This window comes from Tamandua tetradactyla, chromosome 11 (assembly GCF_023851605.1).
Source record: "Tamandua tetradactyla isolate mTamTet1 chromosome 11, mTamTet1.pri, whole genome shotgun sequence".
NCBI lineage: Eukaryota > Metazoa > Chordata > Mammalia > Pilosa > Myrmecophagidae > Tamandua > Tamandua tetradactyla.
In genome coordinates this window covers 74,336,275-74,361,882 of record NC_135337.1, presented here as the reverse complement: position 1 = coordinate 74,361,882, position 25,608 = coordinate 74,336,275, and the positions used below count along the sequence as shown (strand labels likewise).

The 25,608-nt window shown below is 38.0% G+C and overlaps 1 protein-coding gene across 1 annotated transcript in view; it reads left to right on the top strand.

Moving 5' to 3' along the window:
• The first annotated feature begins 15,819 nt into the window (after positions 1-15,819).
• LOC143650300 (adhesion G protein-coupled receptor E1-like) overlaps positions 15,820-25,608 on the top strand; it is a 47,974-nt gene continuing 38,185 nt past the window's right edge. Inside the window, exons 1-2 of the mRNA XM_077120914.1 lie at positions 15,820-15,861; positions 16,522-16,657. Of these exons, the coding sequence (XP_076977029.1) occupies positions 15,829-15,861; positions 16,522-16,657 (169 nt within the window). The 5' untranslated portion in view covers positions 15,820-15,828. The remainder of the gene's footprint in view (positions 15,862-16,521; positions 16,658-25,608) is intronic.

The following is a 25,608-nucleotide window of genomic DNA, read 5'->3' as shown; positions in this document are numbered from 1 at the left end:
CTGAACGTTTTGAGCAGGGTTTCAACTTAAACACATACATGTTATCATTAATCTTAGAAGAGGAAATGTTTACCAAAGGAAAAATAGCTGGAATGCTAGATCCAAATAAATAGTGCCCTAATATGTAATATGGTTTAGTCTTCAGATGTTGATATAGTTTTTTTAAAAAATTGAAACTATATTTAGTATGATTATATCACATTCTGTATGAGTTAATTTATCACATGAAAGCATAAGCGGGTATTATAATACAGGAAGTTAATTTTTAGGGTTAAACATTCCCAGTCTTAGGAATTTTGTAATGCCACATTTATCACTTTTGTACTTTATCAAACAATCCCTTTAAGAACTATCAGAAAACTGTCAAAAAAGCATCTTCTGCTCTATCTATTGCTCAATAGTAAGTAACCCTTTCAAAGTACCAATACTGATTTTTTTATTAGTTAAAATTTAAATATTCAGTTCAAATACCTAAATACTTAAATTTTGCTAGTTGCAGTTTATAATATACTTAAGTCTTCATTTAAGTAATTAGCATTTAGTTTAACTATAGTTTTATATTTCAGGGTATTAAACCTTTAATATTGATCATTATTCTGTGTATACTTTTAATAAAACATGCAGTATTTTATTTTAAAAAGAGAAGTACCAAATAATTCATTGTGTATGTCAAGAGAGTGAAAAGTCTGAGTGAAGTAACATGATTAAACAATAAATTCAAAAGATGTTCAAACCTGCTTACCATCAAAAGACCTATGAAAATACATGCTGACCAAACTTAGTATTAGACAGGTATACAGAGAAGCTATTTCCATCCTTGCCATTCTTATCATAATGCACTTGGATGTGGCTATCAAATGAGAAATTTGATGGCATTGGGAAACACTGGCCTTTCATTTCCATTTTTTCCTTCACCACCACCCTGTTCACTTCCCCCCACAGTATATTATTCATATGGTTTTAATGCTGCATAAATATGCACTGTCTCATGCCTGTTTGCTTTGGATGCTGTGTGTTGAGTTGTAACAAGATGTTGCTTCTTTTGTTATCTGTATACAGCTGCTTGCTTTAAAGTAGTCGATCTGAAATAGCTTTCCTGGCATGTCTAAAATAAAAGCATTATATGTGAAAAAAAAAAAAAAAGAAAGGAGACTCCAAACTTGGCTGTTTAATCTTAGAGTTGAAGGAAAGGCTAAATGAGCTGCTGACTTTTTAGAAATTGGGATATACAAGTGCTGTGAGGGGTTCCTCCCATACCCCTTGATAGACGATGGTCTTTGTGATGCTGGTGCTTATTCCCTGCCTGGGAGAATCTGTAGCAAAGCTAGCACATATGACTGGGCACGGAGAGAAGAGGCCCCTCTCTTGCCTGTGCTTCCCCAGGGCATACGTATCTGAACCAACTACTCCTCTTTCTGTTCCAGGTGTCAGTGCTCTGGTGGCTCTGTCAGGGGCCGAAGGGCAGGATTCTGGAGGTGAGTCTACTCACAGTCAAAGATCCGAGAAAGGGAAATTGGGATCTACAACCTACCTCCTGTGCAAGGAAGGAGACCTTTTCAGTGGAGAGATAACAAAGCCCCTGATGCTTTCTGCCTACTCCTTTATCTCCCAAGGAATTTTCCCTCCTCCTTTATCATCACCATCGTCAACTTCATTTATTTAGCTCTTAGTACCAGGCATGGCACTAAGCACATTTACATGGACCACCTCATCTCACCCTCATGATGTTCTTATAAAACGGTGCTGATATTATCCCCAATTGACCAATGACCCTTAAAGGAAGGGGCTGGTCATCGTGAATAATGCTGCTATAAACATCAGTGTGCAAATGCACACTCATGTCTGTTCTTTCAGTTCTTCCAAGTATCTGTCTAGTAATGGGATTGAAGGGTCATATGGCACTTCTATACTCAGCTTCTTAAAGAACCACCAAAGTTCCTTCCAGAGCAGCTGCATGCAACATGCTACAGTCCCACTGACAGTGGATAATTCCCTATCTTGCCACTCCTCTCCAGCACAGGTAGTTTTCTAATTTTTAAATTTAAATTTATTGATATAGATTACATATTCGCATACCATATAATCATCCAAATTGTATAATCAGTGGATCTACAGTATCATCATATAGCTATGCATTCAATACAATGGATTTTGAACATTTCTATTTCAAAAACTAATAAAAGTAAGAGTAAAAACGAACACCCAAAATACTCCCTAATCCCTCTCTTTATTATTATTTATTTTGCTTCTTTCTTTGTTTACTGATCCATATACTGGATAAAGCAAGTGTCAGGTTTTCACAATCACATGGTTACCCCTTAAAAGCTCTATAGTGTTCAATCATCTTCAAGAATCAAGGCTATTGGATTACAGTTCAATAGTTTCAGGTATTTCCCTCTAATTACTCCAACAACCCCAAAACTGAAATATCTATAAACTGCATAGGAATAACTTCCAAAATGAACTCTCAAATCTATTTGAAATCCCTTGGTTATTGAAACCTTATTTTGTTTCATTTCTCATGACTTTTTTGGTCAAAAAAGTCTTTCTCAATCCCACAATGCCAGGACCAGGCTCATCCCTGGGGGGGATCATGTCCCACGTTATCAGGGAGATTTATATCCCTGGAGTCATGTCCCATGTAAGGGTGAGGGCAGTGAATTCACCTGCAGAGTTGGCGTACAGAGAGAGGCCACATCTGAGGAAAAAGAGGTTTTCTGGGGGTGGCTTTTAGTCATAATAATAATAAGTAGGCTTAGCTTCTACTTTGTAAGAATGTTTCATAAGGGCAAGCCCCAAGATTGGTGGCCTGGTTCATAAAATTGGCAGTCCTCAATGCTTGTGAGATTATGAGGTGTTCGTCAGGTGAAGAAGTTTGTCCCCAGCGCCTCACAGAGGACTTTGAAAAAGATTTTTTTAATCTTCTGTCCAGATTACTCTGGGATATACCAGGGCATTGTAAATTTTGTACCAAATAAACATCTCTTCCTTTGGTCTCACCTAGAAGTTGAAGTTTTAACATACAGTCAATAACATCCCATATCGTTTTCTGATTTGTTTTAGCCCAACCCAATTCAGCTTTACTCATATCTCTAATTGAGGCCTGATCATTTTTTATGTGTTTTTAACAGTTGCTTTATGGGGTAATGCTGACTTTCATCATTGTAACAATCTAGCTGAGTCTCAGGCATCACACAAATACCCAAAGTTTCAGGGAATGACCAGGTTATACACAGAGAGCTTAGCATCTCAGAATTTAGGAAGAACAGTCACAACTCAGGGATGGGTGTGACTGCTGTAAGAGCTTACAATCTAGGGACCTTAATAGTAAGTCTTCCCCTGATAATCTATGCCCTCAGATTCAATTCTGAGTGTTTGCACATTATAATTAGTCCATATTATTGAGGCATTATATTATTTGTTTTTCATTTCTATCTTATTTCATTCAACATATTGTCCTCAAATCTCATTCTCCCAGTTGCATACCCCACAACGTCATTCCTTCTTGCAGCCAGTTGATAGCCCATGTATGTATACATCACAGTTCCCTCTTCCATTCCTCAGTCACTGTTTGCCTAGGCCACCTCCATCCAAGGCAAACTGTGAACACTGTCGCCATAAACATTTGTGTGCAAATGTCCATTCGTGTCTGTATTCCACCAGAAACACATCAGTGTACAAATGTCCATTTGTGTTCCTGCTCTCATTTCCTTCAAATATATACCTAATTACATGGTTGCAGAATTATGCAGCAATCCCAACCTTAGCCTCCTGTGGAGCCATGACACTGCCCTCCAAGGGGCTGCACCACTGTATATCTATTTTGGCAGTGCATCGGTATGTTTCTTGCTTCACATTTTCTCCAACACCTGTGTCTCTTTTACATTCTAAACAGTTTCATTCACGCATCATACAATCCAATCTAAGTAAAAAGTCAGTGGTTCCTCCTATAATCACACTTCCATACCTTCACCACAACAGTCTATATGAGGACATTTCCATTTCTTCCATAAAGAATCCCATACCTCTCCTCCATATCCCCCACTTACTGGCATTTAATTTTGGCATAATGCCTTTGATACATTCAATGGAAACATATTACAATGTTACTCTTGACTATTGATCCTAGTTTGCATTGATGGTACCACCTGTTCTAGTTTGAAGGCTGCTGGAAGGCTGTATACTAGAAACTATGGCTCTTAAAAAGGAGAATTTAATAAGTTACAAGTTTACAGTTCTAAGACTGCAGAAATGTTCAATATTAAAGGCTATAGAAATATCCAATCTAACGTATCCAGGGAAAGATACCTTAGTTCCAGAAGGCCAGTGATGTTCAGGGTTTCTCTCCCAACTGGAAAGGCACATGGGAAACATGGTGACATCTGCTAGCTTTCACTCCAGGCTTCTTGTTTCCATGAAGCTCCCCTGGGGCTGCTTTCCTTCTTATCTCCAAAGGTCTCTGGCTGCTTGGGCTCTGCAGCTTTTTCCAATGTTTCCACTTTTAAAGGATTCCAGTAAAGCAATCAAGCCCCACCTGGAATGGGTGGAGTTACATCTCCCTCTAATCAAAGGTTAATACCTACAATTGGGCGAGCCACATTTCCACCGAGATAATCTAATCAAGTTACCAACCTACACTACTGGATAGGGATTAAAATAAACAGCTGCCTCTACAAGATGGATCAGGATTAAAACATGGCTTTTCTAGGGAACATAATCCTTTCAAACTGGCACAGCACCCTATTTACAAAACCTTGCAATGTGGGCATTCATTTGTTCTCCTTCATCCAAAACATTTTTACATGTGTATATTTAATCACCATCATTGTCCATTCTACATCATTAAGTTATATTGACCCAGCTTTGCCTGCTAGCTTTCCCTCTGGTATCATACATGCCCCCAGCCCTTACCTTTCAGCCATACTCACACTGATCTTTGTTCAGTGTGCTTACAATATTGTGCTGCCATCAGATAGTACTGTACTATCATTTTCTGGATCTTTACAATCAGTCATGTTGAACGTTCCATACTCCTTTAAACATCAAATGCTCAATCTCTACTGTCTTTCTATTTCCTATATCCTTCTCACTTCATTTTTATTTCTTAAAATATTTTAGCAATTCAGGGTACAGATCCTTTCCAAATAAATTTGATTACATTTTTTTTCTATTTCTGCAAAGTAAACTATGGGATTTTAATTGGAATTGCAGTAAATCAGTAAATCAATTTGAGTAGAATTGACGTCTTAACTATATTTAGTCTTCCAATCCATGAACATGGTATGTTCTTCCTTTTATTTAGCTGTTCCTTGATTTCTTTTAGCCCTGTTTTGTAGTTTTATGTTTATAGGTTTTTTATGTCCTTGGTTAAATTTATTCCTAAATATTTTATTTTTTTTTGGTTGCTATTGTAAATGGAATTTTTTTCTTAATTTCCTCCTAAGATTGTTCATTTCTAGTGTATAGAAGCACTACTGATTTTTTCATGATGATCTTGTATCTGCCACTGTGCTGTACTTTTCTATCAGATCAAGTAGCTTTGCTGAAGATTTTTTTTTTAATTTCCTATATATAGGATCATGCCATCTGCAAACAGTGAAAGTTTTCCTTCTTCCTTTCCATTTTTTGATGCCTCTTGTTTCTTTTTCTTGCCTAATTTCTCTCGCTAGAACTTTCAGCACTATGTTGAATAGCAATGGTGACAGTGGACATTCTTGTCTTGTTCCTGATCTTAGAGGGAAAGCTTTAAGTCTTTCCTCATTAAGTATGATGTTGGCTGTGGGTTTCTCATATATTTCCCTTGTCATGTTGAGGAAGTTTCCTCCTATTCCTGTCGTTTGAATTGTTTCCATCAAAAAAAGATGCTGTTTAAGTAAACTGACTAGACAGATTAAATTAGTGTGCCAGAGAAAATTTAAATTTTGGACCAAATAGACATCTCTTCCCTTGGTCTCACACAGAAGTTGAAGTTTTAAAATACAGACAATATTATCCTTTACCTTGTTCCCATTTCATTCATATCTCTAATTGAAGTTTTATCTCCTTTCAACTTCTTTAGCAGTTGCTGTATAGAGTAATGCTGACCTACAGAGCTGCAGAGCTCCAACTCTGAGTCTCAGGTGTCACTCAGATACCAAAAGTTCTAGGGACCTACCAGATTATACACAAAGAGCACAGTATCTCAGAATTTAGAAATAACAGTTAAAACTGAGGAGTAGATGTGACTGCTGTAAGAGATTATAATCTAGGTACCTTTACAATATGCCTTAATCATCAATTGCCCAAACTCTGTCAATTTTCAATCCCCTGACGACCCATGCTCTCAGATTCAACTCTGAGAGTTTGCTCATTAAAATTAGTGAGACCATACAATATGTGTCCCTTCATTTCTGGCCTGCTTCACTCAACGTACTGCCCGCAAAGTTTATTCATTCAAAATGCCCTCAAGACTCACTCATTTTCTACTTTTATTTACTTTTGAGTAATGAAAATATTCTAAAATTGATTATGGGAATGAATGCACAACTATATGATGATACCTTGAGCCACTGATTGTATACTTGTATGAAATATATGGGGTGTGAATATATCTCAATCAAATGGAATTGAAATAAAAAATTCTCAACCCCCCTCCAAAAAAGAGGATGTTGAATTTTGTTCAATGCCTTTTTTGCATCAATTGAGATGGTCATGTGTTTTTCCTCCTTTGATTTATTGATGTGTTGTATTACATTAATTTATTTTCTTGTGTTGAACCAGCATTGCATACCTGGAATAAAACCCAGCTGGTTATGCTGTATACTCCTTTCAATGTGCTGATGGATTTGATTTGCAAGTATTTTGTTGAAGATTTTTAAATCTATATTCATTGAAGAGATTGGTGTGTTATCTTTTTTCTTGTAGTATCTTTGTATGTCTTTGATATTAGGGTAATGTTGGCTTCATAGAATGAATTAAGTAACTTTACCTCATCTTCAATTTTTTGAAGAGTTTGAGCAAGTTTGGTAATAATTCTTTCTTGAATGTTTGGTAGAATTCACATGTGAAGGCATATGGTCCTGGAGTTTTCTTTTGGGGGATGTTTCTGATTACCGGTTTAGTCTCTTTATTTGTGATTGGTTTGTCAAAGTCATCTGTTTCTTCTTGAGTCAATGTTGGTTGTTCATGATTTTCTAAGAAGTTGTTGATTTTGTCTAAGTTGTCTATGTTGTTAGCATATAGTTGCTCATAGTATCCTCTCATTATTTTCTTTAATTTTTTGAAGTCATAGTTATGTTGCCCATCCCATTTCTGATTTTATTCATTTTCATTCTCTCTCTTTGTTTCTTTGTCAGCCTAGCTAAGGGCCCATCAATTTTTTTTTTATTTTCTTAAAGAACCAACTTCTGGTTTTGTTGATTCTCTCTATTGTTTTCATGTACTCAATTTCGTTGATTTCTGCTCTAATCTTTGTTATTTCTTTCCCTCCATTTGCTTTGAGATTGGCTTGCTGCTTTTTCTCTAGCTCCTCCAGGTGAGCTATTAATCCCTCGAGGTTTGCTCATTCTTCTGTTTTTATTATAGGATTTAGGGCAATAAATTTCTCTCTCAGCATGGCATTTGCTATATCCCATAAATTTTGATATGTGTTCTCATTCTCATTTGTCTCAAGATATTTACTGATTTCTCTGGTAATTTCTTCCTTGGCCCACTGGTTTTTAAGAGTTTGCTTTTTTTTAGCATTCATATATTTGTGAATTTTCCACACTCCACCAGTTATTGAGTTTCAACTCCATTCCATTATGATCCAAGAAAGTGTTTTGTATAATTTCATTATTTAAAAAATTTATTGATACCTGTTTGGTGACTCAGGATTTTTGTCTATTCTGGAAAATGATCCATAAGTATTTGAGAAAAGCCTATATCCTGCTGTTCTGTGGTGAAATTTTCTGTAAGTATCTATTGTCTATTTCATTTACCATATTATTCAAGATCTCTGTTTCCTTATTGATTCTCTATCTAACTGTTCTGTTGATGAGAGTGGTGTATTACAGAGTTGTCTACTTCTTCCTTTAATGTTGCCAGTATTTGCCTCGTGTACTCTGGGACAGTCTTGTTTGGTGCATAAATATTTACCATTGTTATTTCCTCTTGATGAATTTATTAATACATGGTGTCCTTCCTTGTCTCATTTAATTATTTTACATTTGAAGTCAAATTTGTCTGATATTAGTATAGCTATTTTTGCTGTTTTCTGGTTGTTGTTTGAGAGAAATATCTTTTTCCAAACTTTCACTTTCAACTTATATTTTTCCTTGTGTCCAAAGTGAATCTCTTGGAGATACCATATAAATGGATCCTGTTTTTTTATCCATTCTGCCAGTCTATGTCTTTCGATTAGGGAGTTTAATCCATTAACACTTAATCTATTACTGTAAAAGAAATACTTTCTTCAATTATTTTGTTTTTTGGATTTTATATGTCATATCTTATTTTTCTCTCTCTTTTTATTCTTTAGTTACCCTTATTGAAAATCTTCATTTCTGCACTCTTCTCCCAATCTCTTCCTCCTCTCTTTTCCCATCTGTCTGTAGCACTCACTTTAGTACTACTTGTAAAACAGGTCTCTTGTTCACAAGCTTTCTTTGTCTCCTTAACTGTAAATATTTTAAACTTTCCCTAATTTTTGAAGGGCAGTTTTGCTGGATATAGACTTCTTGGTTGGCAGTTTTCTTTTTCGGTATCTTAAATGTCTCAAATGTGTATCCGTCAGTGGGGAAAGGGGGGTTGTTTAAGATACATGAAACTTTTCCAGCCTACAGAGGACTAAATGTATCATAGCACTGCCTTCTCAACTCCATGATTTCTGCTGTACAATCACACTTAGTCTTATCCGGCATCTTTTATGTGTTATGAATTGCTTTTCTCTTTCTGCTTCCAGAATTCTCTCTGTGTCTTTAACATTTTGTTTTCTTTAACAATATGATTAGTAAATATCTTGGCATAGACTATTGGTATTTATGCTGTTTTGGGTACTCTGCAGTTTTTTGATTTGTAATTTTATGTCTTTTGCAAGAGTTGGGAATTTTTCATTGAGTGCTTCTTCTATTATTCTTTCTTCCCCTTTTCCCTTCTCTTCTCTTCTTGGACCATCCATAGCACATATATTCCTAAGCTTGTTGCTATTCAATTCCCCGAGACCCTGCTCTTATTTTTTCATTCTTTTCCTTATTTGTTCTTTGTGTGTATAATTTCAGATGCCTTGTCCTCTAGTTTACTAATCATTTATTCTGCCTCTTCAAATCTGATGTCATATGCCTCCATTGCGTTTTTCATTTCCTCTAAGGTACCTTTTATTCCCATAAGTTCTGCCATTGGTTTTTTCAAGCTTTCAAGTTGTTCTGTTTGGATATCTTGTGTCTTCTTTATATGCTTCTCTTTTTCCCCATTCTCCTTTACCTCACTGAATTGATTTAGAAGATTTGTTTGAACATCATTGTTGTTTCAACTCCTCTATCTCAGCTGAAATGTTAGTTTGTTCTTTTGGTTGGGCCATACTTTCAGGTTTTCTGATGTGAGTTGTGATTTTCTGCCTGGTGTTTAGACATCTGTTTTTCTTGCTTAGTTTATCGTGGAGGTCATTTTCTCCATTTAGCCTAGGGTTCTTTTTGATTGGCTTTGTTCTTTATCTGTTCTTTGACATTCAATTCAACTTATTCTAGACCTCTTTACAACTTCTTTTCAACTGATCAGAATTTTTCAGCTCTTGATTTTTTTGTTCTTTCCCTGCTTATATAGAAGTTTTTTGAGATTGCCCTTTCTTTGTGTGTGTGTGTGTGTGTGTGTGTGTGTGTGTGTGCAGTCATTTCATCCCCAGGACAAAGCTCTCTCTTCCCATTTTCTCCTCAGGGACTAAGGATCTTCTTTGTTTTTACCTCTCTGTTTTTAACGCACCTTTCTTTACTTCTAATAACTTTGGCTTGGAGATATGGCTCTGGGAGGAGGGTTTCCACAGATGGAATTGACTTTCCCAGACAAGACAGGTCCAGGACTCCTGACGAGCATGTAATCAGTATCATGGCTCCCAGGGGCTGAGTTTCAGTAGGGTGCTAATCTTTCCTGTGAAGTCTCCTAATTCTGTGCTTTTCCTGTTCTGCCCAGCTGCTCCCCATCAGTGTAAAGTGGTGTGATTCTTTTCATTATCAGCAGATTCTATCTCTATCATGCGTATGGTTGAGGCAGAGGCTGAGACAGAAGGCAGGTTTTAACTATTTAAGTTTTCCATCTCCTGGGATCTGAATTTCCTAAATAACAGTCACTGCCTGTGCTGGGCTTGCACACCCTCTTTTTTTTTTTTCAGGGGGAGGCACTCTTTAGTCCTCTGTAGTCTGGAAAAGTTTCAGGTCTCTTAACCAACCCTCCTTCCCCCACTGACAGATACAGGCTGGTCTCAGCTTTTTCTGGGTTGAAACTGCTGTAAAACTGCTGTGATATCTCAGCCCTTGGGATCTTAAGTCTCTGAATGAGACCCACCACTTGTGCTAGGCTCTGCACCCCTTTTCTTTGGTAAGATGCACCCTTTAGGGAATTATCTCCTTTCACCTGATTTGCTACTTTGTCTCTTTGGCATTCCTTAGATCTACCCTTGCCTCAGGCAGGGCTTAAAACTGAAAATGCTGCTGCTTTCTTTATGGCTGGCTAAAAAGTTAAAAGAAAAAAAAAAGAAAGAAAGAAAGAAAGAAGAGAAGAGAAAATAAAATCCTTTCCAGATCTCATACCCAGACTGCAAGTTTGCCAGTCAAGAGCTGGTGTTGGTACCTGCTCTATCTGCACCTTTTCTTGGGGAACCACCTTTTTCCTGTATTCTCAACTCAGCCAACTCTAAACCCTTCTGTTGCTTTTTTTTCATCAGCCCCACCTCCTTGCTGCTGTAGGGAGACCTCATGCAATGTAGGTTTACCTGTGCTCAGAGCTTTGCTCTGTTCGTTTATCTGTACCCAGAGCTTGTATTCAGCAGTCTGAATTTTTTTTTATCAAATTCACAACTAGAGTTTGGTTGAGCTCTCTTTCCCTTCCTCCTAGTAGACACAGCTTCTATTTTCCCTTGGGTTAAGACCATGAGATAGGCTGCTGTACTCAGTGGGGAGCGGCACCGGCCTCCACTGCATGGAAGTTTACTTACAGTTCTGTGCTGTGATCTTGGCCCTTCCACCCATTCCACGCTGGTGTACAGCGTGCATCTGATCAAGGATGTCCCCAAACAGTTTTTCCAGACGCTTCCTGCCTATTTACTAGTTTCCCTAGAGGACAAACTAAATCCCACACCTGCCTATGCTGCCACGTGCCCCACCTTTTCAGACCATTGTTAAGCTGCCATGTGATAACTTGAACTTGAATCCCTATGAAAATGCTGGATATAACATGGATCACACACCTCAGAGTTTTGCTTTCAAGTGTAAGGAATCTGGCTTTTAAAAATACAGTGCTTTTTTCAGTCATGATTTAGGTATATTGGGGTCTTCCAGGGGTTTGAGCATTACTGACCAGCTACAAGTTGAGCAAGGAGAACTCTGGTGGCCACAGAAAGATTTCCTTCAAGAAATGCAGGTGTTTCCAGTTTTAAGTTTGCCTGTCAGGAAAAAGTGGTGAGGGGTGGGATATTGCCAGGTTCCATGAGCTTCTGTGTTCTATCATGGAATGAGTGCAAAAGGATGCCTATGGAGGTATTCCTACAAAGACCTTCTTCTACCATTGTGTCCAGTACTGTGTATTTGCTTAATGAGTTTTTCTTGAATGAATGCATGAATAAATATACGAATTGATGTGTGTTCTCTGCAGCTATCTGTCCTTCATGCCCTGAAAATGCTGGTTGTCACACCCGTACACACTGTGCATGTAAAGGAGGATTCCAGTTCCAGTCTGGAAGTGAATACTTCATCACATCCAAAATGAAATGTGAAGGTAAAGACAATCCACACACATCTTGTAGTTTGAAAGGGGTTGGGGACATCCTTCCATGCTCTACTGTCTAACTTTTCCAGAGCTGCTGTGACAAATACCATACACTGATTTACTTAACAAAGAAGAATCTATTGACTCACAGTTTGGGAAGGCATATGTCTGAAATCAAGGTGTTGGTATAGCCATAATTTCTTCTGAACTCTGTAGCATTCTGGCATTGACAATCCTCCATACGTAGTGTGCTGGTTTGAAATGATGTATGTACCCTCGAAAAGCCATGCTTTAATCAAAATCCCATTTCGTAAAGGCAGAATAATCCCTATTCAATACTGTATGTAATTAGATCATCTCCCTGGAGATGTAACCCAATCAAGAGTGGTTGTTAAACTGGATTAGGGGAGATGTGTCTCTTCCCATTTGGGTGGGTCTTGATTGGTTTACTGGAGTCCTGTAAAAGAGGAAACATTTTGGAGAATGAGAGATTTGGAAAGAGCAGAATGACATAACCACAAGAAGCAGAGAGTCCATCAGCCAGTGACCTTTGGAGATGAAGAAGGAAAATGCCTCCTGGGAAGCTTAATGAAATAAGAAGCCAGGAGAGAAAGCTAGCAGATGATGCTGTGCTCACCATGTGCCCTTCCAGCTGAGAGAGAAACCCTAGCTGTGTTTGCCATGCACCTTCTCACTAGAGAGAGAGAGACCCTGAACTTCATTTGCCTTCTTGAACCAAGGTATCTTTCCCTGGATGCCTTTGATTGGACAATTCTATAGACTTGTTTTAATTGGGACATTTTCTCAGCCTTAGAACTGTAAACTAGCAACTAATTAAATTCCCCTTTTAAAAGCCATTCTGTTTCTGGTTTATTGCATTCTGGCAGCTAGCAAACTAGAATACATAGTGATTCTTTCTTCTTTGGCTTCTACTAACTTGTGGCTTCTGCTTCTTCTGTCCAATTTCCTTTTCTTATAAGGCCTCCAATTGTGTGGATTAAGATGCATCCTGATGGAATTTGACCTCATCTAAACAGGATCTTTAAAGATCTATTTACAACTGTGCCCACCCTTTAACTAATACTAACATCTTCAAAGGACCTAATTACAAATGAGTTCACATGCACAGGAATGCGGATTACGATGTGGACATGTCTTGATGGAGCAGATGTTTCCACCCTTTACATCCATACATTGTGTTACATAAAGATGTTGGTGTAAAAGTATCACCAAATCGATAATGTTGAGGTTAGATCAATAGCTTCAGAGAAGCCCCTCTCCTTTATATGGTTCCTACCCTCATCACAGTATCCATTGGTTCTTCTGCAAAGGAAGGTAGAAATTCCAAGACCTTGTTACTTGAAGCTCAAACACTGGGTCTTCTTACCTGCAAATTCCACAGGGCAGGGATCATATTATTTTTTCATCATCGTATCTTGGAACAGAGAATAATGTGGTCACATAATAGACACCCAATGAAAAGTGTTGACTGAAGGAACAAAAGAATGAATTATTATCTTGGCACTCATGTTTCACTTTTCAGTACTCTTATTTTTGCCAGCCCAAATCCTCTTTCATATTTGTATGAAATGTCTTCATAGCAACAGACAGGCCAGTACTTGCCCAACCAGATGAACAGGTACCACCACTTGGCCAAGTTGGCACATGAACCTGACCATGACAGTTAGTTTGCCTCTTATTTATTAAATTAAAGAAATAAATCACAGGTGTTCACCATTTGTCTATGATATTTTTGCAAATATTTTATTCCAGTTTGTCATTGCCCTTTGAATCTGCTTATAATACTGCTTTTGTTCTTCATATTTTTCTTGAAATTATATAGACAAGTTCATCAATAATTTTGAATCATAGTTAGAGTATTTCCCTACACTGCAGTCGAATAGTATTCCACCTATGTTTATGTCTAGTGCTTATACAGTATCTTTTTTTTCATTTAAATCTTTGATCCATTTAAGAATTTATTCTCGAGAATGGTATAAGGTATGGGTCTCATTTTATCCTATTGTAACGTCTATCCTTACCCCAGTAACTTAGCCATTATCATATACTAAATTTTATGTGTCCTTGGGTCTATTTTTGGGCTTGGAAACTATCCTGTTAGACTAATTTTCTCCTCATGCACCAGTACCACACTGCTTACTGAATCTGCAGAGTAGGTTGTAAAGTCTGATAAGGCTATACTCCCCTTGATAGATATTTTGGCTATGTGATAATACCACCTCTTCTCACTGGATAAAATAACTTTTAGGTATTTTTATTGGGATTGCACTGCATTTATAAATTGATTTAGGGTGAACTGTCACCTTTTAATGTTTATTTGTCCTATCCAAGAAGAGGAGGTATTTGGGTGGATTTATAAACAATGTTGGTCAATAAGGATCCCACAGTCAAGGGAATAAGGTATAAATTCTAAAGAATGAAAAACAGTATTTTCTTTTAATTTACAGATATTAATGAGTGTAAGAAATGGCTGTCAGATTGCAAGCCAGAAGCCTACTCTGAAAATGGAAATGGAAATTTTTGCTGCATCTGTGCTGTAGAAAATGTTGTGATCAACTTTTTGGCTGGTTTCATTACGATTAATCATCCAGAATGTTACGGTAAGAACATACAAATGTCCCTTCCACCATGAAAAAGGATGGGGGAGAGTCTTTGAGAGCTCCACCAATTTCAGGCCATGGTTGGAGAGCAGGGCCTTGTCCTGGAATTATCCTTCATCCCTTTGTTGTCTCTGATGATGCTTTTATAGAAGCTCCCATCCTAGGCTGTGATGTAAATCACCATCCCTGCATAGATGACTTATAAGTTTATATCTCCAGTGGGTCTCTTTCCAGGGCTTCCAAACAGACTTCTGTAATTTTAACTAGGCTTTTCTAGTTATTTATATTTCATTCACATTAAATTCGGTGTCTATTTCTATATCCTCTAAAATCCATAAGTTCATCCTGGTACCTCTGATCCCGATGAAACATCCAGGTTTATTCCTACTTCCTTCTTTCCTTATTTGCTACCTCTTTCTCTGACAATGAGAAACATATCTCTCACTATCCACAATCTAATTACTTATTCATTGAATCCTAGTAAAATTTCAGACCTCGAGTGAGACTTGAATTCAAATCCTGGCTCTACCACTTACCAGATAACTTTTGATTAATGAATTAACTTCTATTTGCTTCATTTTAAAGAGGAAAAATAACAGGACCCATTGTCTTAGTTATCTGTTACGTAAAAGATTACCCAAATTTTAACAGCTTAAATCAACACATTTAATCGCTCACCATTTCTGTGGGCCAGGAATCTAGGCACGGCTTAGCTGCAACCTCTGCTTCAGGGTTTCTCACATCTGCAATCAGGTGTGCTGGTTGGGGCTGTGGTCTGATCTAAAGGCTTAGCTGTGGAAGGACCTGCATTCCAGCTCACTCATGTGGTGCCTGGCAGGATTCAGTCCCTTGGAGGATCAGTTCCTTTGTGGTGGTTGTTGGGAGGACTCCATCAGTTCCTATGTATGTAGGACTCTTTAGTCTACTTTATATGAGCAAGCATGTGAGAAGAGCCAGAAAAGGAGTGTGAACAAGGCAGAAGTCACCAACATTTATAACCTCATCTCAGAAGTGACATCACACCTGTTTGCTGTATTCTATTCATCTATTCATAAGATACTGAGTCACTAGGTTTGTAGGTTGCCTTCAAATGCCCTTTTAAAATTCTACTGTAGAAGACATTTTAAACTTCTTAGAAGTGAATTAATATGGGATGAGGAGCATCAAGGTAAGACCTAACTTAAGGGTAATAAGGAGAAGGGGTATGAGGTGGGAACTTTCCTTCCCCATATTGTGTTTTAATGGCTACTTTTCTTTTCCAGAGGACGTCACTGAGATGACAACATCATCTTCATTAGTGAGCACTGGGGTGAGTGGGGCACAGCTTGGGTTTTGGAACAGGTGGTCATTCTTACTATGTAATTCTATTGCTCAAACACTGCCATGGCTACCTATGATTTTCAGGATAGGGCAGTTCTCAGTTGGAAGTGATTTTGTTCCCCACCCCATGGGATATTGGCAACATCTGGAGATATTTAGATGTTGTCACCATGGAAACATCTGGCTGCCACCATGAGGCAGAAGCTGTGCTGTAGATATCTATCAGACTGAGTACTGGGATGCTTTGACACATCATACAATGCACAAAACAGATCCCCAAATCAAGCATTAGCTGATCTCAAATGTTAATAGTGTGTATATTCTCAGCTCTCATTCAAAAACTTCTAACAAATATCTGGAGCCTCATTCCCAACTCCCCATCCCCCGCCCTCCTCCTGTGCAATTCATTCTTTCTGGTTCCAAATATCTCTTGCGCTAAGCCTTCATGTTCTCATCAATAATATGGAACTAATGACATGCCCTTTTCAGTGTTGTGTGTGATAAATGAGAAAACATAAATCAGGTTGATAGAGATTCTAGCACTTTAACAAATGTTGCTGTCTTCTGGGATCACCCAGTGACACTTAACCATATTTCTGCTTTCTTCAGTTTTAGTAAGTTTCTCTAATTCATTTTATTTCTCTAAAAGAAAAATGTGAGGAACAATGGACGCAAAAAGGACATTGCAGCAACTACTTCCCAACCACTTCAGCATGTGGAATCAACCAGATGGACTGTGGGATTTGCTTCTTCAGGAAAGCATAGAAATTCTGATAATGGCATAGGTAAGGAACACTGAGCAGGCTCCTAAAATAGTCGTGATAAAGAGCTCTGGTTCCTGGAATTGTCAAGCTCTATGAAGTATAAAATTGCTTTCAGCCTTATAGATTTTCCACATTGAAGTTCTATGTGAGTAGGGCTCTGCTTTCAAAATATAAATTCAAGGTACAAGAGGATAAACCAGCACTTATCCACTTTACAATGTACCCTGATCTGGTGAAAAAGATTTACAACCACCATCCCCAGCCCAGCATAGGTGGGTAAGAAAAACTTCTTGGCCCCCATTACATATGGCATTAGAACAATCTATACCTAGGTAGAAACATTTTTCCCTGGTTCATTCTCCCCTTTATTCACGGAAAAGTCTGCTCTGAGACCCTTGGTGCCCATTCATTCTAACAACCCCCAATGAGAACCATCCTTACCCACTTTAAGAGGGTTTAATACTTTTAATCCTCTACAGGGAAGGAAAAGAATAGCTCTAATTTCCCCTCTTTTCTGGAAGCTTCTTAGCCCCTGTATCTGATAATCATTATAAAGAACGAACTATTGTCTTTGTTGAGTTTTTTCCTCTGTTAGTCTGTATTCTTTTTCATTGATTTCTGCTCTTATTTTTTTCTTTCTTTCCCTTTACTTTCTTTGGGTATAATTTGCTTTTTCTTTGCTGGCTTCTTCACTAGATTGCTTAAATTATTGTTTTGAAGCCCTTCTTCTTTTTACTATATGAAATTGGAGGTATAAATATGGGTACAAATTAGAGATGTGTATTTCATTTCTAAGGACTATTTTAGCTGCATCCTGCATGTTCTAGTTTGCTAGCTGCCGGAATGCAACACACCAGAGACAGATTGGCTTTTAATAAAAGGGGATTTATTTTGTTGGTTCTTCAGAGGAAAGGCAGCTAACTTTCCACTGAGGCTCTTTTCTTACGTGGAAGGCACAGGATGGTCTCTGCTGGTCTTCTCTCCAGGCCCCTGGGTTCCAACAACTTTCCCCGGGGTGACTTCTCCAAAGGCCTGGGCTGAGCTGCAAGTGCTGAGATGAGGAATGCTGAGCTGCTAGGCTGTACTACATTGCGTTCTCTCATTTAAGCACAAGCCAATTAAGTTAAACGTCACTCATTGCAGCAGACACGCCTCCTAGTCAACTGCAGATGTAATTAGCAACAGATGAGGTTCACATACCGTTGGCTTATGTCTGCAGCAACAAGATTAGGTATGCTCACCTGGCCAAGTTGACAACTGAATCTAACTAACACACTGCATATTTTCATTTGTTGGGTTTTCATTATCATTCATCACAAAATATTTTAAAATTTTGTTAGTGATTTGTCCTTTGACCCGTGGGCTATTTAGAAGTGTGTTACTTCATTTCCAAAAGCTTGAGGGTTTTCATGTATCTTTTTGCTGATTTCCAACTTAATTACATTGTGGGGTGAGAGTATATGGTTCAAGAGTATGGCCATTTCCTCTCTTAATCTGGGTTGTATAAGCAGTGTAGCCTTTTCAGCCATATCATTTCCACTGAACAAAGATGTGGAAGGGAGCACCATCTGGTTTACCCTGCCTTTTGTGCATGCAGAAGAAATAATCAATAGTGGGTCTTCCAAAGAATGGGGCTCTTCAACAAAGTTCTTAGGCATGAGGAACAAAGAAAGCAGGGTTCATTTTCTTAGTGTTTCTAGTCTATGAAACCAATGATTGCCTTGGGAAAAAGTAGCATATAAAAACTATTCTGGAAGCTGAAAATAACAGAATGGATATCAACTGGGCAAACACTTTCAAAGGACGCACAAGAGATACTGTATCTCAATTGAATTGTTTTAATCTCCAAATTTTAGGCCTTGTAGCCTATTTATAGGTGAATGGGCCATATTTGCAAAGTTTTAAAGAAAGAATACCCTACATGGTGTTCCCCCCCTCCCTGAGACAAATTGGGAACTTGAAAAGATTTAAGTCTTTTAAATTATGGATTACTTAATGTAGTAAAAAGAACATATATTGCACTCACAGAGGTGATGAAATATAATAATCAAATGAATATCCACAAAGTTCTCCCCAACATAAGAACTAGGAAGGCATCAAGATATTGTGTTACCTTTACGTTCCTTTCCTGCTTCATCTCTCTGTTTTTACTTCAGAGGGTCCACCTGGAGTTTTCTAGGTTTTTTTTTTATTTAATTTTTGTTTGTTTGGCTGTAAACAATGAGAATTTATTCACTTATAGTTAGAGTATGGGAAAATATCCAAAATCAAGACATCAACAAAGTGATACTTTCTTCCCAAAGACTGATTGCTGGTAATCCTTGGCTCCTTTGCCCCATGGAAAGGCATGTGGTGGCATCTGCTGGTCTCTCCCTTGTCTTCCCAGTTTCGTTGATTTCACCTTTTTGCTTCCATGGCATTTTTTCTCTGTCTCTGAATTCATTCAATTCATAAACAACTCAAGTAAGAGGATTAAGACCCATCCTGAATGAGATGGGTTATACCTTAACTGAAGTGACTTCATCACAAGATCTTATTTACAATGGGTTTACACCCACAGGAATGTATTAAATTTAAAAGCATGTTTTACTCAGGTACATATTGCTTCAAACCATCATACTTCAAATTTAGCCCTGAGTGGTAATTATTGTATCTGGATCTTGAGAGGCTGTTACATATTTGTATAACCTGGTATTTAGAGAAAAAAATGAAGCTGATCAGATTGGGATTAAGGTAATTCAGAATACAGGGCTAAGGAAGACATTGTCTATATTTTAGAACTGTACCTATTCTTTGAGACAAAAGGAAGAAAGTTTTATTTTGTCCAGAACTTAATTTTTCTGTAGCACATAATATAACTCAACCTCTCTGTACAGCACATGTGAACAATTGAAACACAGGGAGCCCAGAATAAGAATGAGGGCCTTTAATCCTGTATAGCTTAATGTAATACCTGGATACCTCCTAGAATATATTAAGCAGATAATCAAAAAGTGTGGCAAAGTCCCTTGAGGGATGGGAGAAAAAATATGGAACTATTAAACTTTACCACCAGGGAATCCCCTGATACTGTGTCAGACATTAGGGACACCAAAATCAATTGGCCAAACCCTTGATCTTGAGGCTTACTCTTGTGAAGCTTATGTATACAGCAGAGAAACTTAGCCTAGCTATAGGAATGCTTATGAGTTACTTCTGGAGGACCTCTACTGTTGCTCAGATATGGCCTCACTCTCTCTAAGCCCAATTCTACAAGTGAAGTCATTGCCCTCCCCCCTGCATGGGACATGACATCCAGAAGTGAGAGTCTCTCTTGCAGCATGGGAGATGACTCCCAGGGATGAGTCCAGTCCTGGCACCATGGGATCAACAATGCCATCCTGACCAAAACTGGGAAAATAAGTGTGACAAATGAGGTATCAGTGGCAGAGAGAGCTGAAATAGAATCAAGAGGCTACTCTGGAGGTCACTGTTATGCAAGCTTCAGTTAGACATTGCTACTAATCATAATTTTCCAGACCCCATCCAAAACCATTCCAGCCAATCCTAAAGAACACCTAGAGCAATATATAAGATTCTACAAAGGTTTTATGCACTAGAGTAAATTTCCAGAAACCTACTACCTCCAGATGGGTCCCTGGACCAGATATCTGTAAACCTAGATAGGTCCCTGAAACCTAGAGGGGCCAACCTCTCCAGAACATTAGCTAGTTCCATCACCCTACACCATATTATTGACAGCCCCTTCCAACATGAAAAAGTAAGAATGGGCATAGCCCAAATACCCCTAAAGAGTGGGATAGAAAGAAAAAAGGTGATGGTGGAGTTATACAGAGAAGGTAGGGTTTAGCAAACAAGTGTGATTGCTGAATCATCATATTAATATTTCTCTTAGTCTGCAGTATCTTAGAGCAGCTGTAAGTAAAAACCTAAAATTGTGGAATTGTAACCCATACCAAACTCTGAAAGTTCTACAATTAATTGTTGTGCTGTGCTTTGAAATTTATTGCTTTTTTGTATGTATGTTATTTTTCACAAAAAAGAAAAAAAAAAGTTGATTGTGATGATAAAAAATTACTTATTCCTTCTAGCCTCCAATGATCTGGAGCAGCTAGAAGGAAAAATCTGAGAGGATCATATGGTAGCCCATGACAGACTCTGGGGTCTGTTCTGTAACTACTTGTTGAAGATCATTTTGAAAACTGTTGCTTTTTTCTTTCTTTGCTTTGCATATATGTTATATTATACAATAAAAAAGTTAAAAGCCTAAGGGGAAAAAAACACCACACTATGTCTTCAATATTCTTTGTGGGTTAATACATAGAGCTCTAATATATTTATTTTTTAACTTTTTTTAAAATGCAGTTTTATTGAGATCTATTCACACACTATACAAACCATCTGAACAATCACTGGCTCAACGTATCATCACATAGTCGTGAATATGAAGTCATGATCAATTTTAGAACACTTTCATTATTCCAGAAAAGAAGTAAAAATAAAAAAGAAAACCCACATCTTCCCATACTGCTGATCCCCCTACTATTGACCCCCAGTATTGTTACAGCACATTTGTTACTGTTGATGAAAGGTTATTAAAATATCAGTTAACTGTAGTCCATAACTTACAATAGGAATATTTTCCCCATATACTCCTCTATTATTATCTCCTTGTAATAGTGTTACACATTCGTTCTAGTTCATGAAAGAACTTTATTATATTTGTGGAGCTAATCACAGCTGCCCAGACTCACTGTGCTATATATTCCCATGTTTTAACATCCAAGTGTCCTTCATGTGACATATATACTTTATTTATTTATTTATTTTTTAAATTTTACATGGGCAGTCACCAGGAATCGAACCCGCATCCTCTGGCATGGCAGGCGAGCATTCTTGACTGCTGAGCCACCATGGCCTGCCCAACATATATACTTTAAACTTCCCCCTTCCATCACATTCACACACCATTCAGTAGTGTTAATCAGTCTCACAGTAACGTGTTACCATCACCTCTATTTCCAGACCATTTAAGTTCAATCTATTTACATTCTTCACATATGAAACAACCACTTCACATTCTTTAGCCTCATTTTAGATCCTGACAACCTATGTTCTATATTTTATGTTTATGAATTTATATATTATAATCAGTTCATCTCAGTGAGTTCATACAATGTCTATCCTTTTGTGTCTGACTTATTTCACTTTAACAGAATGTCCTTAAGATTCATCCCTATGGTCACATGCGTTAGGACTTTATTCATTGTTACTGATGATTAATATAACATTGAATGTATATATCACCTTTTGTTTATCCATTCATCTGCTGTTAAATTGTTTCCATCTTTTGGCAGTTGTGAATAATGTTGCTGTGAATTTTGGCGTGCAAGTGTCTGTTCATGTTTCTGCTTTCAGATCTTCTGGTTTACATGAAGTAGGAGGATTGCCAGGTTGTAAGGCAATTCTTTGCTTTGCTTCCTAAGGAAATGCCAAACCATCCTTCTTGGCAGCTGTACCGTTTTACATTCCCATCAGCAGTGAATAAGTGCTTCCCCTTTCTCCACATCCTCTCCAACACTTGTAGTTTCCTGTTTATTTAATAGTGGTCATTTTAAGAAGTGTGAGATATCTCATTGTGGTTTTGATTTGCAATTCCCTAATAGCCAGTGAAGTTGAGCATCTTTTTGCATTATTTAGCCATCTGTACTTCCTCTTTGGAAAAATGTCTATTCATGTCTTTAGATCATTTTTCAATTGTCTTTTTTTAAATTATTGAGTTGAGGGATTTTCTTATATATATACTGGATATCAAACCCTTAGCAGATATGTGGTTTCCAAATATTTTCTCCCATTTAGTTGATTGTCCTATCACCCTTTGACAAAGTCATTTGAAGAACTGACAAATTTGATTTTAATGTGATTTTATTGAGATATATTATATATTCACATGCCATACAATAATCCAAATTGTACAATTAGTGGCTCACAGTATCACCATATAGCTGTGTATGCATCATTGCAGTCAATCTTTGAACATTTCCATTACTCCAAAAAATTAAGAATAAAAATAAATATGAAAGTGTAAAGGAGCACCCCAAAACATCACATAACCTCTCCTCCCAATTTTTATTGTCTTTTTTTTTCTTACTTATCACTCCATATACTGGATAAAGGGAGTGCCCACCACATGATTTTTACAATCACATGTCACACCTTAAAAGCTCTATAGTTATTCAGTCATCTTCAAGAATCAAGGCTATTGGATTAAAGTCTAACAGTTTCAGCTATTTCCCTCTAAGTACTCCAACACCACCCCCCCAATTGCAAAGGGATATCTATACATTGCATAAAAATGGCCTCCAGAATGGACTCTCAAGTCTATTTGAAATCCCTTAGCTATTGAAACTTTATTTTGTTTCATTTCTCATTCCCCTTTTGGTCAAGAAGACTTTCTCAATTCCACAATGCCAGGGCCAGGCGCCACCCCCGGGGATCATGTCCCATGTTGTAATGGAATTTTACATTCCTGGAGTCATGTCCCATACAAGGGGAAGGGCAGTGAGTTCACCTGCAGAATTGGCTCAGAGAGAAAGGTCACATCTGAGGAAAAAGGGGTTCTCTGGGGGTGACTCTTAGGCATAATCAGACATAAGCGTAGCTTCTCCTTTGTGGGAATAACTTTCACAAGGGCAAGCCCCAAGATTGAAGGCCTGGCCCATTAAATTGGCAGTCCCCAGCTATTGCAAGAATATCAGGTCTTCCCCAGCTGAGGGAGTTTAATATTTGCACCTTTGTTCCCAGTCCCTCAAGGAGACTATGCTAGTTTCAAAGTATTATGCACCCCAGAAAAGCCATGTTTTAATCCTGATCCAATTTTGTTAGAGCAGCCATTTCTTTTCATCCTAATTCAATACTTTGTGTTGGAAACTTTCAATTAGATTATCTCCATGGAGATGTGACTCACCAATTATGGATGTGACATTTGATTAGGTGGAGATGTGACTCCATGCATTCCAGGTGTGTCTTGATTATTTTACTGGAATCCTTTAAAAGAGGAAACACCTTGGAGAAACAACAGAAATAGCTGAAGCCTCAGAGTCTACAGAAACTTCACAGAAGAGCTGACACACATGCAGACACGTGGAGAACAGAGACATGGATGTTTGGAGATGCTCAGAACCCAGCAGATGTTTCCATGAGATGTGAAGCAAGCCAGAAGCTGGAGAGAGCAAAGGGAAGCCAAGAGATGAAAGCCAGTCCTGGAGAAATAAAGCAAGGAGCCCCTCAGGAACAGGGGCTGAATGCAATGGAGCCCAGGAACAAGGGACCTGCAGATGGCAGACACGTGACTACCCAGCTGAGAGAGGTGTTCCTGACCCATCAGCCTTCTTCAATTAAGGTATCTTTCCCTGGAAGCCTTAGTTGGGACATTTCCATAGGCTTAGAACTATAAACTTGTAACTTATTAGATTCCCTTTATAAAAGCCTTTCCAATTCTGGTATATCACGTTCTTGCAGCTTATGAACTAGAACAGGGACTTTGCAAATACCTTTCATCTTCTGTCCAGATGACTCTAGGGTGTATTGGGGCATCCCATCAACCTATACATGCCAACAAGCTCTCACTCCCTATTCAAGTTTCCATGTAATTATGGTGGTCGAAAAAGCTGACCATACAAATTAGATTACATTTGTGTGCTACCAAAAATATAAATTTTTCACCAAATAAACATCTTTTCTTTAGGTTTCACAGAGAACTTTTAAAATACAGTCAATATCGGCCTTTACCCTTTAGACTGCTTTACCTTAGTCCAACCTGGGTCAGTTTTATTGATATCTCTAATTGAAGTTTGATCACTTTTTCAGTGTTTTTAACTATTGCTTTATGGGGTAGTGCTGACTTTCATAGCTGCAGTACTCTAGCTCTGAGTCTCATGTGTCAAACAAATATCCAAAGTTCCAGGGAATGACCAGGTGATACACAAAGAGCTCAGAGACTCAGTATTTAGAAATTACAGTTACAATTGAAGAATAAATGTGACTGCTGTAAGAACTTACAATCTAAGAACCTTTACAATAGGCTTTAACCCGATAACCTATGCTCTCAAATTCAATTCTCAGAATTTGTACATTACAGCAAGTCTATATTAATTAGGTGCAGTTGTATTTCTCTTTTCATTTCTGACTTATTTCATTCAACCTCCTGTCCCCAGTGTTTATTCACTTAGTTGAATGCCTAAAGACTTCATTTCTTTTTGAGGTTGCTCAATAGTCTATTGTATGTATATATCGCAGATCCCACTTTCATTCTTCAGTTGATGTACCCTTAGGTGAACTCCATCCATTGCAAATCCAAAACACTGCCACCATAAACATTGGTGTTTTAGTTAGGGTTCTCTAGAGAAACAGAATTAGCAGTAAATATTCATAAATATAAAATTTATAAAGGTGTCTCACATAATCATGGGAGCGTAGAGTCCAAAATCTGTAGAGCAGGCTGTGAAACTGACGATTCCGAGGGAGGGTCTGGATGAATTCCACAGGAGAGACTTGACGCCAAATCAGGAAGAGAGCCTGTCTCTTCTGAATCCTCCTTAAAAGGCTGTCAGTGATTAGATTAAGTATAACTCATTGCAGAAGACACTCCCCTTGGCTGATTACAAATGGAATCAGTTGTGGATGCAGCCTACATGATCATGATTTAATTCTATGAAATATCCTTATAGCAAAAGACAGGCCAGCACTTGACCAATCAGACAAACAGGTACCTCCACCTGGCCAAGTTGACACATGAACCTATGACAATTGGTGTCTAAATGTCCTTTTGTGTCCCCACTGTCAGTTTTTCCAAGTATACCCCTAACTACAGGATTGCAGCATCATATGGCAACCCCATTCCTAGCCTCCTATGGATCTTCCAGAGAGATGACAACTCTCTACTTTCCTACCAACTATGAGTAGTTCTATCT